Source organism: Gavialis gangeticus, unplaced genomic scaffold (assembly GCF_001723915.1).
Source record: "Gavialis gangeticus isolate Ggan-Ray unplaced genomic scaffold, GavGan_comp1, whole genome shotgun sequence".
Taxonomy (NCBI): Eukaryota; Metazoa; Chordata; order Crocodylia; family Gavialidae; genus Gavialis; species Gavialis gangeticus.
The window spans coordinates 42,277,276-42,295,058 of NW_017729008.1; the positions used below are offsets into that span (position 1 = coordinate 42,277,276).

The following is a 17,783-nucleotide window of genomic DNA, read 5'->3' on the forward strand; positions in this document are numbered from 1 at the left end:
TGGTTTTCATTGAAGTCCCTGTTTTAGTTTTAAGTTTTCCATCTGGGCTTGAGTTAGGGGAAAAAAGGTCAAGTGTCTCGCCTGGAAGGTCACACACTGAATCAGTGGTTAAAGCCCAATTAAATTCCTTTAATTCCCAGTCCTTTGTGTGAACAACTTGACAGCAGAGTGAGAGAGGCCTCCGGCCCTTGTTACTTGCAAGTGAGTTTTGGTTTGAATGAAAAGGGTCCAGAAGATGCTGGATGTGGCGATGAGTCTTCCAGGAGCATGGGAGTCAGCCCAGTATATCACAAGGCGGGACATTAAATGAGACTATTTCTGTTCATTTGGGGCTGCTTTTTCCCATAAAGTACCCTCCGTCCAAGCACAGTATCACCTGTATCCACAGCCCAGTATCACCATCCAACACAAGGCTGCCCCAGGTAGAAGAAACTAACTGTATCATCTTGGGAAAGGTCAGGGGGGAGGTTTGTATTGTGAGCATAACTAAATTATGACATGGATGATTGTATAGACGGCAACTAATTCATAAGTGGTGCATGTCCTTGGCTAGTAGCTCTGTGGATGTCAAAGGGATGATGCCAGTCCAGGCCAGCTCGGGGATCTGGAGCACAGTCCACGAGCACATGACTGGGTCTCGGGTGCTGAGAAAGAAAGTTTCAGTGCACCAGTTGGATTGTCTCTGGTCCCAGCATAGCTGCTAAGTTGGGAATATGGTCCAGTCTTGGATAGCTGGGTTCACCAGCCTTCCTCACCTCATCTCTTGGCTCAGTCCTGCAAGGTCCACAGTGTCTTTTGCAAAGTCCTGAGAGCCTTCATCTCCCAGTGACATCAACAGGGAGCTGAAGGCACCCGGGGTCTTGCAAGAGATGTTCAGCCTTGCAGCTCCTGGGACAGAAGACATCCCAATAGCTGAGGGATGTTTGGACTTCCCTGCCATGGGGTTACATGGGGAAAAGGCTGGCATGTGACTGCTATAAACCATGGCAAACAGGTAGGTCAAAGAGACCCTGAATATCCCTAATTCATAGTGTAGGCTAGGCATGGGGAGAAAGGCAGATTAAGGCACTGTTCACGATGGCTGCAGATGCAAGACTGTAGGGTCACTGTGAACATTTCCGAAGGCTGCATAAATGGCCCATTTTGACAGTGGCTGAACCCATTTCTTCCCTTCTTAGAAACACTGAATGCAAAGGGAACCTCACCCATTGCCATTCTTGAGGTGGTGTCCCCAACTCAATGCACTGACTGCAGCGGCTCGATACCGCATCCAAATTCCACCGACAAAGTTACAAGCCATTTTTACGTACACCTGCTGCTGGTTTCAGCCTGTGCCCTGTACGGTCACAAAGAGGAAGACAGGGCATCTCTTTTTCAAAAGTGGCAAGTACGGCTACACAAATAGGAAACGATCCCAAGTCCTTACCCGATCGGCTTTTCCCATCTCTGGCTTGCAAGTCAGCGCCCAAGGACAGCAGCGTTCGGATGGTGCTTGCGTGTCCTTCCTGCATTGAAAAGCACAAACAACGTTTACTGCGGATCTGTTGCAGCCAAAGCAGCCCTTTAACCCTTCCCAGTTTGGCATCTCCTATAAATGTGCAGGAGTGTGCAATAGGAAAAAAGCCTGTGAATCAACATTTACCGAATCTCTATGGGTGGCACATGGTCAACACCGCACACCCCATGGAAAGATTCAGTGCAGGATCCTGATTTTTGATCCAGTTGAGGGTAATAGGAGAGGGAGATTCAGCTCCTGGGATCTGAGGGCCCCCCGGCACATCAGGAAATTACTCTTGGCTGCCTGTGGCCTCAATGGCCTGTTGCTTTAGCTAGAAGCACAGCAGCACCTTCCTCCTCCTCCGTAGGTGGCCAGCTCTATGGACAGCTCTAATCAACCCAGCAATTCCCATGCAAGATGATCCTCCCTGCCCTGTGCTGCCACGGCCAGGCCAATTCACAGCCATTCCCATGCAAGATGATCTGTGCTGCCACGGCCAGGCAGAAAGGCCACAGCACGTGGATGACCTGGCCCACAATCAGCGCTTCTGCTTGAGGTCTGCCAGGGCATTGTCTAGATCCAGCGGCTGCTGGCAGAACTGCAGGCCTTTCCTTGGGCTTGCACGCTCCTGTTAACTGTTCACAGGCTCTTGACAAAGAAAGGAGCTCAGTCCAAGGACAGTCCTTGAAACGATGATGCTTCGTGACGAGCCGTTTCCAGGTGCAACGCTAAGGATACAGGCAATAGCTTGCAAGAGAGAGGGAGAATCGAAGCCCCAAATGTGCCAAGTGCTGAGTGCCTCCCGGTCCCCGTGAAAGCAGCAACAGGTAAGTGTTAGGGGCTAGAAGGGACCTTACAGGATCATCGGGTCCAGCCCCGCTGCACTTGGGCAGGAAAGACTCCTGGGGTCAGATGACTCCAGCAAGGTGGGCATCAAGACGCTTATTGGCAATCAGCTGGAGTCGAAGGCAGAAGACCCCTCCTCTCGCCCTTATGGACAGGTCCCGGCTTGGTGACGCCGGAGACTGAAGCCCTCAGCTTTTGGGGTGAGGACGCGTATCTTCCCCAATTATTTGCTTTGGATTGGCCATCCCAGTCATGCAGGTAGTGATAGGAAGCAGGCAGGCCAGCCCAGGGGCCTAAGGGGACCGCAAGGAAGGATCTTAGCTGAATGCCCTATTTGCCAAGTGAGCAAAGGAAGAAAACCGCTCAATCCCACAGGGAAAGAGGTGGCCGCTCAGGCTATGTCCACACTGCACAGTGAGCTCCAGTGCTTGGCTCCCAGGTCTAAACACTCCCGTTTGCCTAGCCCAGGTACCAGCATCCCTGCTGCACAGCCATCCCCACGTCACTGTGGCCTGTGTCTCTGCCCTCGCACACACGTTCGGGGCATGCTCTGTGGTTCTCTGTGCCAGGCTTTTCCAGGCAGTTATAGCCCCTTGGAGGGGCAATGAAGGAAGGACCTAGGAGGGCTATTGGCCTTTGAGTTATTTTGCTTGCATCCACACTGCCAAGCAGCACAAGCTAAAGTACAGCTCAGGCTATACTTTATTCCCATATTCCCAATCGTGCAAGCGGCCAGGGTGGGGAGGGCAGTCAATGTGCAAACAAGCCTATGCCCGAGGGTCTTTTGCATGCATGGCGTGTGGGAGAGACTGGGCGGGCGTGTGTCTAACACTGCAAGCTGCGGTGACACACAGATAAACCCTGAAAGGCCCAGACTTAGAAACCGCGATGGGCCCAAGCTACAGTGTTTAGGGGAAGATCCCTGTGTATCCGATTCCTTGCCCCTGAAGTCTGTCAATGCCTCCAGGACTCCTATTAACTGGTCTTGACCTTCAGGGGGAAGTTAAGGCACCCAGGATGGGAGGATCGCATCTGTCCCAAGGACATGAAAGAATTGTCCCTGTAGCCCCCGTGAGGCCCCATGCTTGCGTGGACTGGCAGGAGTTAATGGAGAATAACCCTGGAGCCTGACGATGCTTCTTTATTAGCAAATCGTTGCATTGAAGCTGTCAGCTAATCTTGCCTTTTCCCAGCCAGTCCACATCTAGGATCAAATAATGAAATCAAATTGCTTTTATGGGCTCCCTACACAAAACCCTCAGATCCCTGATTTTCCTTATATGATATACACATCAGCAGCTCATGATTTGTTAAAAGGAATAAGCTTCATTAAGGTACTGTGTTTTCTCCCATGCTGTAAACCTCTTGTGGTTACTAGAGATCTAGAAGTGCCCCTTAGTGGAGGAGGGGGAGCTTTCAATCGATCCAAATTTATTCTCTCTCCATTGACATAAGCCTGCACAGCACCGGCATTTTCCAAAGGATTGATATGGTATTTGTGCTTCACAAGAATACAGAGATTGACTCACTGATACAGATTAATGATCCACCCTGTTCTGCCTCTTCTGGGGACAGCAGCTCATTTCAGATGCCTCCAGGAAATATTTTAAACCTCTCCACCCACCCCCCTGAACTCCCACTAAATGATTGCACCCATTTTGGCAATTTCTCCTTCACCTCGGCTAATTAGTGCAAGCACAGATCTCACTTCCTCCCCACCCCCCCTGCGCTCCCTTTCCCAATTATCATCCGAGTCAGTTGCATCGCAGGCTGCGCATTCCCTTTGCTCACAGCACCGAATGCGCTGCCGTACATGCAAAACAACTGTGCGCCAGCAGCTGTTTGACCTAAAGCTGCCTGTGCTGCAAATTGAGTTGAAAGCATCGTTTCGTTCTAACGTATTTACAGCTGCAAAAAATAAAAGAGGGAGGGAAACCCCACCCCCACCCAAATCAAACCGACCTGAAACAAATTACACCGCAAATGTGAAGCGACATCAGTGCTGACAAAAGCACAGAAACCCATCAGTGCTTTTACCAATCAGGCTGTGCAACCCTCGGCAAGAGCCAAGCTGGGAACTTCTCCAAGGGCACATTTGCATTCCCCCATCGCCTTGTTGTAAGAAGTACAAGAAGGGCTTTCAATGCCCTTTCTTGGTGCACAAGGACGGGCAGCCAGGAGAAAGGGCTCCTGTATGGGGGCCATCCTGTGCCAATGCTGCGCTGAGCTGGGCCAGCGCTCTCAGGAAGAGGCACAGAGGCGTTTGTAACAGAGGGAGAAAGCCACATTTCACTCCAGCTATCGGGCTAGGCTGGGCGCACAATCCCAACACAGTCTAATCCACTTCTCGCACCAGCGGGCCAGCCAGCCCTGTCCTGGCATTTGCTCCCTCCGGATAACCTCCCTTTCCATTGCCTTGGGGCTGCCCTAAGTGCTGCAGGGTAATGTTTCTGACACTGTGACGTCCCCAAGGAAGTGGTTTCCCTTTGGGAGTCATTAAAAAAAACCCTCATATAACAGGGATGCTACTGTAAGCTAACACGTGCATAACAGAGATCTGCAGGAGGTGGCTCAGCTCCTGAGCAGGACCCATTGGAGAAACAATAAAGCCACTACAGCAATATGACTTGTCCTGTGTGCCCAGGTGATACACGAAGGGAAAGGCCCACGCTCAACCCTTCTACCCCGTTTGCACCATCCTCACAAGTGGGCCAGAGGAAGGAGGAAAGGGCCCGGAAAAGGGTGTAGGAAGCTCCCAAACCCTACAAACCTGGCCAGAACTGACCCATTGACACAAAGGACTGGCTTTTTAAAACCACAGCGGGTGTTTCTGTGCAGCATGGGGCTACAGCCAGAAATGACTAGGTGCTTTAGGACCTTGCTGAGGATCAGGGGTGGTTTGCGACCTGCAGGGCTGCAAGCTGCCAGAGAGGTGGGAACCGAATGAGGAGGAAATTCGAGCAAGAGTTTCTTTCCCCATCACCTGAACTGTCCAACGAGCAGCAGAGGGACCTAGCATCAGTCTGCAAGCCTGCTCTTGAGAGATGCTGGCACCCAGAGCTCCCATTAAATAATGAGCCAGCACTTCCATCCGAGCATTAATACTGCTCCCAGGCGGCTGGGGCAACTCCAACCACGTGCCAAGGTCAGCTCCTCTTTGGTGCCCATCGCCAGGCAAATGATGGTGCCACCTGTGTCAGCCCTCAGAGCCCCCCAGGACTGCAGCTATTTTGATATATGCCCCCCAGCTGAAAGGAGACAAACCTTGGCCGCGTAATGGAGCGCCGTGAGCCGGAGGGAAGTTGCTCTCTCATCGACGCCAACGCCCAGCTCCGAGACAAGAAACCGGATGGCTTCATCCTGCGCCGTGACCGCTGCCAGGTGCAGGGGCTGGGCCCCCAGGGCATCCCCTGCCGTGTGGCAGGCCTAGGGGAACACAGAAACCAACGCCAGATGGTCAGGAAGGTTTAAGCGCCCGGTGCACCCCACACGCCTGCCTGTTCCTAAAAGGCCGATGAAAACATAGCACATCGTTCAGAAAAAATTCCTCACCCAGCAGGGTTAAAGTGTTGGAGCAGTTTGGACATAGGCAATAGCTTTTTTATCGTGCCTCTACCATGGCTAGAGCTTGGGTTTCCTCTTCCTTAGACTGGCATGAGTTATAACAACTCTACTGAGGCCCATTGCCTTTTCACTTAAGACCATAGGAGAGGCCATCCTGGGTCATCCCAGAGGTCCATCCACCTCTGTACCCCGTGACCTCCCTCTAGATACCAAGAGGGGCTTGAAATTCCTCTTAGGTTTAGGTAGACACGGTTCTTTGGGGAAATCTGATATCTTTTATTAGACCGACTCAAATTTGGTCTAATAAAAGATATCGGATTTCCCTGATGAACCTTGTCTGCCTGTGTCCTTAGACCAACACAGCTACACCCTGTACCCCTGTATCATAGGTCTAGGCCCTTTATTATATAATAAACAGACCTGTCTCTCACAATGGTACAGAGTAGGTGCTGAGGGGAACAGCATCAATGCCTTCATCCATGACCTGTCCTCTCCCCCTACAGCTCCCAGCATTAAGAGGCCTAAAAGTCCCAATTTGGATGCTGCATCCTTAGCTGTCATGTTGGACCCATCCACCTTGCATTTGTCCAGTCCCCTTTTAAAGAGGTTTTTTTTTTAATGTTCTTTTAAGTTTTCAGACCCATAGCTGCCAAAAGCAAAATAAGCAGTGGAGAGTCTGTTATTTCAAACACACAGTTGGATCTAGCAGCCTCTCTATAATGTCTGCCATTGCAAAGGAAATGCCGGGTTGCTGCAGGGAGAAGCTGGGAACCACAGCTGTTATGGGTGGGTGAAGCTAATGGCCTTTATAGCCAGATGGTTGTTGAAATGGCCAGGATGTCTCCAGTGCTATCAGCCTTGGGGCATCACTCACATCTAGAAATGCCAGACAATGAACTGGAAGAGGGAGAAAATTACTACTGGTTCCTCATCTCAGCCTTTCACCAACTCCCTTTGCACCCTTGCTGGGTCTCAGTTTCCTGGTCTGTAAAGCAGGAACGATACATCCTCTCCCGTCACCCCATGCACCTGCCCCACTGTTGGCTGATGATCTAGTGCAGAGGGGTGCGTCATCTATGGTCTGCAAATTTGGCAGCAGGGGAGTGAAAATTAATGCTACCACCACCCCATTTCTGGACCCGTGGGCTGGTGACATGGTACCTGGGGCTAGATCTGGCCTGCGGGCAGGAGATCAAGCACCACTGATTTAGCTAATATTTATAAGATGTGCTGATGGCGAAAGGCTCGTGACGGACAGACTAGGCTTCTCTGACTGCCTCGACAATTGTATGGTAACTCCTTGCTGAGGGAGCAAAAGACTCACAATCAGCCCCTAGTGAAAACCTGCCATACGTCAAACCCTGACTCTTGCTCACTTTTCCACTCAGTCCTCACTGGACCAACTCTCTTTCTACCTCCAGTGGGAATCAATCTAAGCAAAGTCTGTAGATTTAGCTGTCTTTCCCAGCTAATCACATCCCCTTTTCTGGGTGCCCGGCCCCGAAAGGAAGTCAGTGTACCTTGTGCTTTTCCAGAAGCAGCCGGGCTATATCTATATGCCCGTTCTGTATTGCATCCATAAAGGGCGTGATTCCACAATTGTCCCGACTGTCAGGCTTGTACTGGCACCTGGGAGAGAACATAAAACAAGAGAGTGCTGAATTCACTGGAGCCCTTTGGGCTGCAATGGGGTTGGAGTTGAAGCTAGAGAGTGCATTTACACGTTCATTAATGTGCTGTAATTATGGCGCATTGAGTTCTTGTAATAAACAGGTACTAACTTAATGTGCCATAATCGGCACTACTGCACATTAGTGTAGATGAACGCTTTTTAAAGTGACATTAATGCGCATTAGACTCAATCTACTGTGCATTAGCACAGGGTTTGCCTGCCATGCTAATGTGCAGTAGATTTAGTCTTCTGCACATTAAGCATCTCATGTAGATGCACCCGCAGGGGTGCATCTGAGGCCTATCAGTGGCTGTAACACAACGGCTTTAGATGTGCAGACAGGGCCGACTAGAACAAGAGGGCATGGGGCCATTTGGGGCTCAAAGCTCTTCTCTGGGTGGTGCAACTCCTGGGAGGTGAGCTTCACCCTCACACAGTGAAACAGCAAGTCTCTGCCCCACTTAAGCATTTCCATAGGACATGCAAGGGCAACAAGCATGGTATTGGCACGGGGAGGAGCCTTGCCCTTATTCCAGACCGGTGGCATCACATCATTATTGTGGGCCAAATCCTTGCACAGGCAGAACTCCCATCCAAGTGAATGGAAAGTGTTCTTAGCAGAAGCCCAAAACAGAGGCTTTGGCCCAATAATATGGTGACGGATCAAATTCACTTCAGGCCAACTGGAAACCAGGCTTTAGTAGGACCAAGAGAGGTGTGAGGATGTGGATATATCCTCCCCTCTGCTTGGGATCTTTCAGAAAGGTAATGCAACTCTACTGGGGGTAATGCTGATCAGGAAAGAGGTGGGGCCAGGATGTCTGGGTATGGATCGATTCAGTGCAGCTTCAAAGCCCCGGGCAGAAACTAGACGGGACCTTGAATGGCAAGAGAGCAGAGCAGGCACGATGATGGCGGATGCGCTGTCAGTCCTCATCATGAGATGAACCCTAGCCCTGCCGCACGGTGGCTCTCACTGCCATGCACAAAGGCAGTAGTTGGGATGGGTCATTATCCCTGCGGATGTTACACCAGGCACAAACTTGCCCCAAGGGATTTTTTTTTTTCTTTTTGGTTGCCGCAAGGACTCGGACCCATTGAAGGCAACCCAAGTGATTGAGCTGAGGAATAAAGAGCCCGCTAACGTCCATAACTGGGGGCTCACAGCACAGTGACGTCTAAGACAATTCAGAGAATAAATTTGTCTCAAATCGCCGTAATTGGCTGTGAAAAAGCCAGAGGCAATTGATATATTCTTAGGGCTCAAGAAGGAGCAGCTGTGTGGCTGGGATTGCTGCATGGCACAAATGTGCTTTGTGTCCGTGTCATCTGGAGCACGCCTGGTCCTGTGATGGGGGGGTGGCAGGGAGAGGGTTGGCAGAGGAGAGTGTGACAGTGTGTGTGTGTGTGTGTGTGTGTGTGTGTGCGCGTATGCGTGCACACGCGCACATGCACATGTATATGCATGCAGAAAACAAAGATAGGAAACACCCTTACCGCTCAAGCAGCACTTTCACTACGTCAAAACAGCCATGCATTGCTGTGAGAGAGAGGAAGTGGATGGTAATTCATGTTTGCATGCATCCTCCCACCTACAAAGGAAAAACCTACCGATTGGGTTTGTACCCCTCTAGGCTTAAGTATGATGTATACAGAACCCCCCCCAAAAAAGTTTCCCGCCTGTATTTTTTATTTAGATACAATCAGAAAGACCAAAACAGTCTTTTTTTTCTGGAAACCTCCAGATAAAATGGGAGGAAAAAAGCAGAATGAGAGGTTTACTTGCCTTCTTCAGGGTGGTGTGCATGGAGGGATTGTATATCCTGAATCTCAGCAAATAAATCTTTTTCCCAGGGTATTTGTTCGTTCTCTAACTTAAACAGAGATTCAGCAAAACCAACACAAAACAAACAGTTTTGAATGATCTGAATAATACTGCCCTCCCTTTTTGGGCTTCGATCTCATTTTCTGGCTAATTGAGTCATGATTCCACTAGCTCTGCAGTCATCCATTGAGTCCTTCTTAGGGGAAAAATAGGGCAGAAAAATCTGAATTGCAAATGGAAAAACCTTTCTTTATCTATCACACTGCAGCAAAATGGGGATGCTTCCCTATTTTTTCCCCTCCTTTTCCAGTCATTTTTAAGAAGTAAAAATAACCCCACAGATTATTAATTCAGGCTATTCCCTCTCTTTGATTAAGGATTCAGATCAAATGTTTTGATTCCTCAGCTCACAGATCACAGAGCAAGAAGAGTGCACGGCATGTAGAAAATACCAGTGAATGCAAGTCTTAGTTGCAACAGTGACAGCGCAACAATGAACCTGGTGTGCTGTGACCACCGCTTAACAGCACTGATCACAACCGCCTGATTGTTACACTGCCCTTCCTGCCTTTTGTGGCATCTCCCCATTGTCTGGTCTCAGACTTAGACTGTAAACTCTTTGAGGCAGAGACTTTTTGTGTTATGGGTTTTCAGTGCCCTACAACAGAGCCTTGATCTTTGATTGCAGCATCCTCACCATGTGCATAACGTTTCAAGGACACCTGGAGCACAACACAGCTATTGAGAGAGGAACAGCCTGCCATTATGAATGCAGGTTATGTTAATAAACTGCACTTCTTTTGCATATTGCAAGGATCACAGGACACTGCAGATACTTAATTAAGCCTCATGGCACCCATGTGGCCTGAGAAAATACTATCACCAACATGTCACAGATGGGGACTTGGGGCAGGGGGAGGTAAAGCAATTTGCTCTAGGTCACACCGGAAATCTGTGGCAGAGACAGGACCAGCATCCCCAGCTCTGAACTGTAATTACAAACACATCCGCCCTCCAACTGGAGCCACGGAGTGATCATTTATTCCAGTAATTGAAATTCATGGTCTTAATTCAGATGTGAGATCATAACAGTTGGCACTAGTACATCTCCCTGCATCTGCAACTCTCAGAACGCTCTGCACACAAGAGAAGAGGGCACCAGCCCTGCTGGAGTGAAGGTGGAGTGCTACTTTCCATTTAAAGAAGGGCTGAGAGGTTTAAGATTGAGCTTGAGCTGTCAAATTTTCCCCATGCTTCTTGCAAACACTCAACATACGGCTCTGACGCTCCCCAAACTCATCTCGGTTGCTCAGGATTTATCCCAACTAATGCAAGACACTAGTGGTGCAAAAGTTATTGACCTCAGCGTTTGGAGACCCCCCGCACCCACTCCGTCTGGCACCCCTGGCAGTGGGTGCAGGGTTGACTGGCAGCGGCAGCCAGGCACAGTGAACTGGCGCCGCAAGGGCTGCTGGGAAGCCAAGTCCAAGTCCACTCCTGAGGGCAGCAGGACTGGCCGCGTGAGCCATGCCCCAGGCTGCCCATCGCACCTGGGCTGGGTGGGGGCCAAGGGACCCTCTGCGGGCTGGATAAAATCCCTTGCCCATCCCTGAGATAAATGGAGATGGGTGGTAGGCGAGAGGATTAAGATCTAATTTCAGATGTCCCAAATGATGGGACATTTGCCGTCCTGGGGTTATCTGCAGCATTGTTTCTAGCAGGGTAGCCCACCAGTGGGCTATGAAGCATGCCCAGTAGCCCACAGGAAAGCTGAAGGGAAGCATGTAGTGGGGCGAACGAAAGAGTCACGGAGCTAAAATTGCCCTTTCAGTTCAGACAGCTTTTCCCATCTTGTCATCCCACATCAGACCAGGAAGAGCACTGATTACCTCTTCAAACTGTTGGGCGTCATGACACCTAACTCAATGGGAACTGAGGACACTTCGTGACTTCAGAGATTCAGCCTCCGAACAGCATTAACCCTTATCTTCTCTGCTAAAAGAGATGTGCTTGGAATAACCAACATGCCTTGTCTATCCTTGGGGAAAAAAAGACTGGGATGAAAAGGCAAGTTTGTTTTACTGGGAGGTAAAAGTGGCGAGGTCAGCTCCAGGCAGGGCTACAGTGCTGATCTTGCTGAAGTTACTTTGCAGTAAAACTTAAGTGCCTTTTTTTTACTGTGTTTTTACCTCTGGAGGGGTCAGGCAAGGTACCCCCCAGGGTCCAAAACCATGCCCCCGTTAGCCACGAAGACAAAGCCTTTCTCCTAATCTCTGCAGACCCACAAGCTCTCCCGGGGCCAGGAGGAGTGGGATCCATACCTGCAGTGTGCAGAGGCGTCCTTTTTATTTTGCTCTCTGTGTCCCAGCTGCTCGGTGCCACAGCGAGCAAGTACCAGATGACCTGGGGATGGCCCTCTCGACTGGCGATGTGGAAGCAATTCCAGCCGTCTTTGTTCTTCAGCAGCGGGTTAGCTCCGTGCTCGATGAGATCTTTGATGACATCCATGTTGCTCCTGGTGCAGGCCATCATCAGAGGTGTCCTGGAAAAGGGAAGGGAGGATAAACACAATGCAACCTTGCTATAACACCGGCTGCTCCATTAAGTCCAGGCTACAAAGCTGCAATAAATGAATTTGAAGCGTGGTATAAGGTTCAGTGTGGTCAAGCAGGGGTCTAGTTGGTCAGCCTGGGTGTAATGTATTGACTCAATGAATGGGATCCCGTTTGCCCTCTTGTGGCAGGCCAGACAGGATAGGTGACCTCCCCAAGCTCAGGAAAAACTTGGGTCAACTCACAGAGCCTCCTTTAAGGAGCAAAAGCCCTAGTCTTTACCCCAGCTGATGACCAGCCTCTTTGATCCCCTGCCACAAACCCGTTCACGGCAAGTCCTAGAGCATCATTTTTTCCATGGCAAGCCTGGAGACTGAACTAGCTGAGCCTAACTACATTTAAGCTGGCTGAAACTCGCCATTACAACAGAGCACTTGGGGCGCTTGTACACAGTGCACTGGCGTCAACGCCAAAGTGCTGACGCTGGAAATTCGTCTCCCTGCATCCAAGCAGCCCGACAGGCCATCACAAAGCATGCTTGCTTTCCACTCTAGGAGAGGAAGCATGCATTCAAGACATCGTTGTCTTTGACCTGCTGGGGTCACATCGGTCCTTGCCTTCCCCGCAGTCTCATTCCTGTCCTCAGAGGTGACAACTGGAACTGCAGATAACAAACTGTGAGTCAGACAATCCCATTTTCCCAATCCACACGAGCCAGTGTAGCCAGCTCTTAAACGTCACCTTCATTTCCTAGGCAACACATCGGCACGATGCTCCCTGCGTTTATTCAGTCGCTGCCATTCCCCATGCACGAGAGAGGTGCCAATGCGACAGGACTCTCGCATGCCCTGGGACCCCATCCTCCCATTTTCAGCCTCACAACACATTTTTTAAAGCATTTCTAGTGTCCTCCAAGCAACGCAGAAGACACTATCTTTTAGGCCCTGTATTATTTACAGCCTCTGCTGCAGAAAGGTCTCCCTAGCCAGACTGCAACACCAGCAGAGAAGCCAAGCCAACCCTCCCATCAGCATATTTAGCTCAGCGATGGGCTAATTTCATGGTGGGGGAGACCTCGTATGAGCAAGACAAAGACTTAATAAGCCTCAGGAAGCCTCCAGAAAGCCCCAAGCCCTACCCACAAGCATGCAATTCTCTCCTGCTCTTGGGAGAGCTCCTGAAATAAATCTATAATAGATACCTCCGAGGCTGTGTCCCTCCCGCTGGGAAGACCAGAGGGTGTCCTGGAAAGACTATTTCCATAACCAGTCCCTTACTTGGCAAATGGGAGTGGAAGACTACAATTGCTGCCATACACAAGTCCTTCACCCCATCCGCCTGCCAATTTAAATGGACCACACCGTAACCTCAACTTGATGGACAGCGGTCATTTTAGAGGCAATACAGGCCAGATGGATATTGGTTTTTAAACGATGAACTCATAAAAAAATTATAAGGGAACAAACCCTTAAAGTAGTATCAGGAGAGGTTTCTGGCAGCTCTATGTGACAAGCACAAGGCTAGTGTTTATTAAAAAAAAATAAAATTGAGTTAGGGCTCTGGGGAAAAAAAAATAACCCCTCATCTGTCCCGTTTCCCCAGCAATAATGGATTATCCCCAGTTAGGCATATTTCAGAGATTGGGCATTTTAAGCGTCCTAAGCAAGAAGGCCTCTCCTATTTTCACACACTGACACATTCATCTCTCCTCTCGGGCTTTTAAATGAGGCAAGGGGGATGTGCAGTGGGAAGCAGACATGAAATATCATGTGAAAGTAGGGCTGGAAGGACCTCCGGGGAGCATCATGTCCAGCGGTTCTCACCCTTTTTAGACTCAAGGCACCCCTCATTAGCCGCAAGGCCCCCCTTGGAAAATGCCAGCTATGGTTTTCAGTCATTTTTGACTCCAGAAAAAGTAACAGAGCAATTCTTCTGGGACAGAGAGCTCGGAAAGATTGCACAATAGGTCAGAAAGCTTTTAACACTAAGAATCCCTATTTGAAATCTCAATTCACGTTTGCATGCCTAGGAAAGCTGACACTGCGCGATACCCTTGAAAAGGGTGAGAACTTAAGCGCTGATCTAGTCCATCCTCCTGCTCCAGGGAGGATTGCCCCAGACTAAAATCACATTTCCATGATTTGATTCCTTCCTATTTAGTACCCCCGCCCTCTGCGAGTCGATTCGTAGCATCTGCCAGAGTAGACTAACCTGCAAAAGCTCATGCCTCTCTGAATATGTTGGCTTATAAAAGGACCACCCTGCCCTGCCTTAAACAATCCTAGTCATATATTTGTCTTAATTCTTAAATACTTCAGGAACAACTCCCATGGACATCTACCAGGCATCATGTCCCAAACATCAAAAAAAAAACCCTATAGCTTGCCAAGGGATGAAGGCTGTGCCAATGTCCTACTGCTGCAGGGGCAAAAAGTTATTTGTTAAAATATACTCAAGAGATCCAGGAGGGAAGGGCAATTCTTGTATTTTCCCCCCTGGCTGGTGTCATGAATGGCATGTGGAGAGCATGCACCCCCCAAGTTTGGTAATCAAGTGAACTCCATGAACAAAGTGAAATGAATAATCAGTCTTGCTCTGACTTTGGGTGCCACCTGCTAAACCCAACCTGAAATCACTTGTGTGCACACTTGACTTCACACATGTACAGAATTTCATGGAACGCGACAACGCCAGGCCCCTGTTTCTCTGTCTCAGTGGAGGCCAGGCTTTTTGGTAGGAGTGCCACAGATTAAGCCCCCGACCTCCCTGAATACTGTACCTCTCCGATCCTCTTCCCCTGTTTAATCAGCTGCTCTGATTTCTGCTCCCGGCCCTGTGTTTCTGTGCTTGATCTGCTGCTCTGCTTTCTCCTCCACGCCCCGTGCTCTGCCTGCTCTACCTTCTGCTCCTTGCCCGGTGTTCTCGTGTCTGATCTGATGGTCTGCTTTCTGCTCCTGGCCATGTGCTCCACCACTCCCTGATGTGTGCTCCCATGCCTGCTCTGCTTGCTCCTCCATGCCCGGTACTCCAACGCCTGCTCTGCTGGTCTGCCTTCTGCTCCTTGTCCAGTGCTCTCATAGCTGATCTGCTGGTCTGCTTTCTGCTCCTTGCCATGTACTCCCAGACCCAATCCCCCATTCTGCTTTCTGCTCCCTACCCAGTCTGCTGCTCAGCTTTCTGCTCCATCCGCCACTGTTCTGCCTGCCCCTTCCCTGATCTGCCACGTATCACACACACAAGTTGCCTGTGCCATTTGTGGCACACGTACCGCAGGTTGGCTACCTTTGCTGTCTCTCATCCCTGCATTGGGCAACTCATCTGTTATTGCCAAAAATTCAAGAGTCTCATGGCTATCAAAGACCAGGCCAGGCTTTTTGATATTCACATGACTAATTCTATGGCAGCGAGTTAGGATAAAATCCACAGAGGTATTTAGGTACCCGTGTCCTGTTGATACCAATACCTTTGTAGTTCCAGCTGTTCTCTGCTCTAACCCATGCGTGTTATATATAGAGACTGAAACCGGTGCACTGACTCTTCCTTTGGACAAGCAAGTAAAGACCATTGGTCTTGGAGTCTTTGTGGACAAAAGGTGATATGGGAATACAAAGCTGACAGCAATATATTCGCATCTAGCAATGCCACATGCTGTGCCTCTGTCTCCCCCCGCTTCCCTTTATGTTGGTGTCAGGCATCACTAAACCGCCTACCGATTTGTAATGGTAAGGATTCGGCCAATCATTCCTATTTATGGTTTTATTTCAGCATTAACTCTTCAGTAATAATTTTCGGCTGCTTCCTGGGATGGAAATCCATTCCCTGCGCCACATCGGTGAATAATGCTTAGTCCCCTTCCAACAGGCTAGTCCAATGCTTAGTCCCCCTTCACATGGGAATTTTCACCAGAAGAGAGTATGCATTTTCTAGCTATTGCTAATGAAGGCCCATTTTAGGTCTGTGATGGAGGCATGTCTGTCTAATTTACTCATCAGTATCTGCACGCCTGGGGAAAACCAAGGTGTGAAGAGTTGAGAGACTGGAGCTTTTTAACATGTGAGGGGGAGACCTGGGATAAGCCCAGAACTAGTTTAGGATGCCTGTGGTTGCACGCCAGCCACTCTGCATCAGTCCCTCTCAAACAGTACAACCAAATGAGCCTGTGACCTACCAGTCTGCCTTTTTCAAGCAGTCTACCTTGGCCCCTTTAGCCAGCAGGTACAGCACACAGTCCCTGTGGCCCATAGAAGCGGCTTCGTGCAGGGGCCGCTTGTAGTCATTATTGCACATCTCAATGTCCATCTCCAAGGTGTCCACTAAGTGGGTCAGCGTGTCCAGGTGACCGTGCCTGGCTGCGTAATGCAGCAGTGTGTCCCTGGATTTCCCAAAGTGTTTCCGCCTCACTGCCTGGACCAGATCCTCATCCTTCTGCAGCTCTCCTCTGAAAAGGTCAAATCGTCCTTCTTGAATCAACTTGAGCAGTTGTCTCTGGGTTTCCCCCTCTGCCATACCGAAGGGGGAGGCTTCTAGGAAACCAGAAAGGAAAAGAGGTAATATTTAAAAAAAGATTGCAATATGCACTATTCCTAAGCTGTTCAAATGCAACTTGGAAAGTAATGCAACGCAACAAAGGGGTCTCTTCAAATGAGTCAGGCATCCGTCCGCCGACTTCCCGGGGCTAAAACATCCACGGGAAAACAGCAAGGGAGAGGAGGGGAGGGGAGGGGAGGCTCCAAAATAGGCCCGGGACCTGAAATGGATGAGAGCAACTAGACGTTAGCTAGAAAAGCAACTTTAAAATACCCACCGCCCCCTGTACCAGTGCTTGGATGCACTGACTTAAGTCAGCAGGACTTGCAGCTCATGCAGAGCCAGCCAGTGGTTCCTAGACACCAGGCATGTATAAAACACCCCCAAACGAAAAAGCAGATTGCAAGATCCACTCCAGGAGCTGGGAATCCCCGAGCTGCTTGCATTCCTCACATGGCAGGATTAGAGACCCATGCAAACAACCCCCTGCGGCCGCTGCACGGCTGTGCTGTGCCAACCTGCCTTCCCCCAGGCTCCAGCTGGGGTTTCTTGGACGAATAGCACTTGCCCCACTCCCTGGCAGCACGAGCAGCCTCCGTCTGCGTCCTGCAGAGAGAAAAGCGCGCAGGGCAAGCTGTGCATGCAGGCAGAGCATTGCAGGAGGGGACCCTCTGCCTTCAAGAGCAGCACTCCCCCGTTACAGGTAGGATCCCTGCTTTGATTGGCCTGGGATTCAGCACACCTGGGTCCTATTCTGTGCTCAGCTTCTGAGATGAGGTGGGTAAGCAGTGTCCCTTCCCTCTGCCTCAGTTTTCCTGTCTGCAAAATGGGGACAATGCTATTGCTTTTTATTTGGTTTTTTTGGTAAAACATCCTCAGATCTGCTGAAGAAACACGATATAAAGCTGCTGCTGTTTGCGCCCATTGAACTGAGGAGCACATCTTTATCTTTGGCCATTACATCGCTGCATGGCTGAATTAGGTCACTGCCCCGATGTCACCATGCAGCAATGGGACATCGCCCTTCCGCGCAACGACACCGCAACTCCCCATGATGTCACATCTTTATCTTTGGGTTGCCATGAGGTCACTGCCGCGACGTTACCATGCAGCAATGGGACATCGCGCTTCTGCGTGACATCATCACACCTCCCCATGATGTCACCCCCCAACCTAGTGGCATTTTCCAGGACAGGGCCCAGCAGTGCCAGGCTTTCCACAACACTGGTCTCCCCGGGCTTGTGAAGGGTTAACGGGGGGGGGGGGGGGAAAAAAAAAAAAATCCGGGGCAAGTTTTTC

The 17,783-nt window shown here is 50.0% G+C and overlaps 2 protein-coding genes across 4 annotated transcripts in view; one reads left to right on the plus strand and one right to left on the minus strand.

Annotated features, from left to right (window-relative positions):
* ANKRD16 (ankyrin repeat domain 16) overlaps positions 1-17,035 on the minus strand; it is a 33,128-nt gene extending 16,093 nt beyond the window's left edge. For 2 of the 3 annotated variants that reach the window (XM_019509654.1, XM_019509653.1), the window contains exons 1-7: positions 16,762-17,035; positions 16,126-16,480; positions 11,727-11,947; positions 9,078-9,120; positions 7,429-7,537; positions 5,609-5,770; positions 1,427-1,505 (exon numbers count right to left, since the gene is read on the minus strand). In XM_019509654.1, the coding sequence (XP_019365199.1) occupies positions 1,427-1,505; positions 5,609-5,770; positions 7,429-7,537; positions 9,078-9,120; positions 11,727-11,947; positions 16,126-16,463 (952 nt within the window). In that variant the 5' untranslated portion in view covers positions 16,464-16,480; positions 16,762-17,035. The remainder of the gene's footprint in view (positions 1-1,426; positions 1,506-5,608; positions 5,771-7,428; positions 7,538-9,077; positions 9,121-11,726; positions 11,948-16,125; positions 16,481-16,761) is intronic. The other variant, XM_019509655.1, reaches the window with a different exon arrangement.
* COPG2 (coatomer protein complex subunit gamma 2) overlaps positions 1-17,783 on the plus strand; it is a 770,521-nt gene that overhangs the window by 508,789 nt on the left and 243,949 nt on the right. The window lies entirely within an intron of this gene.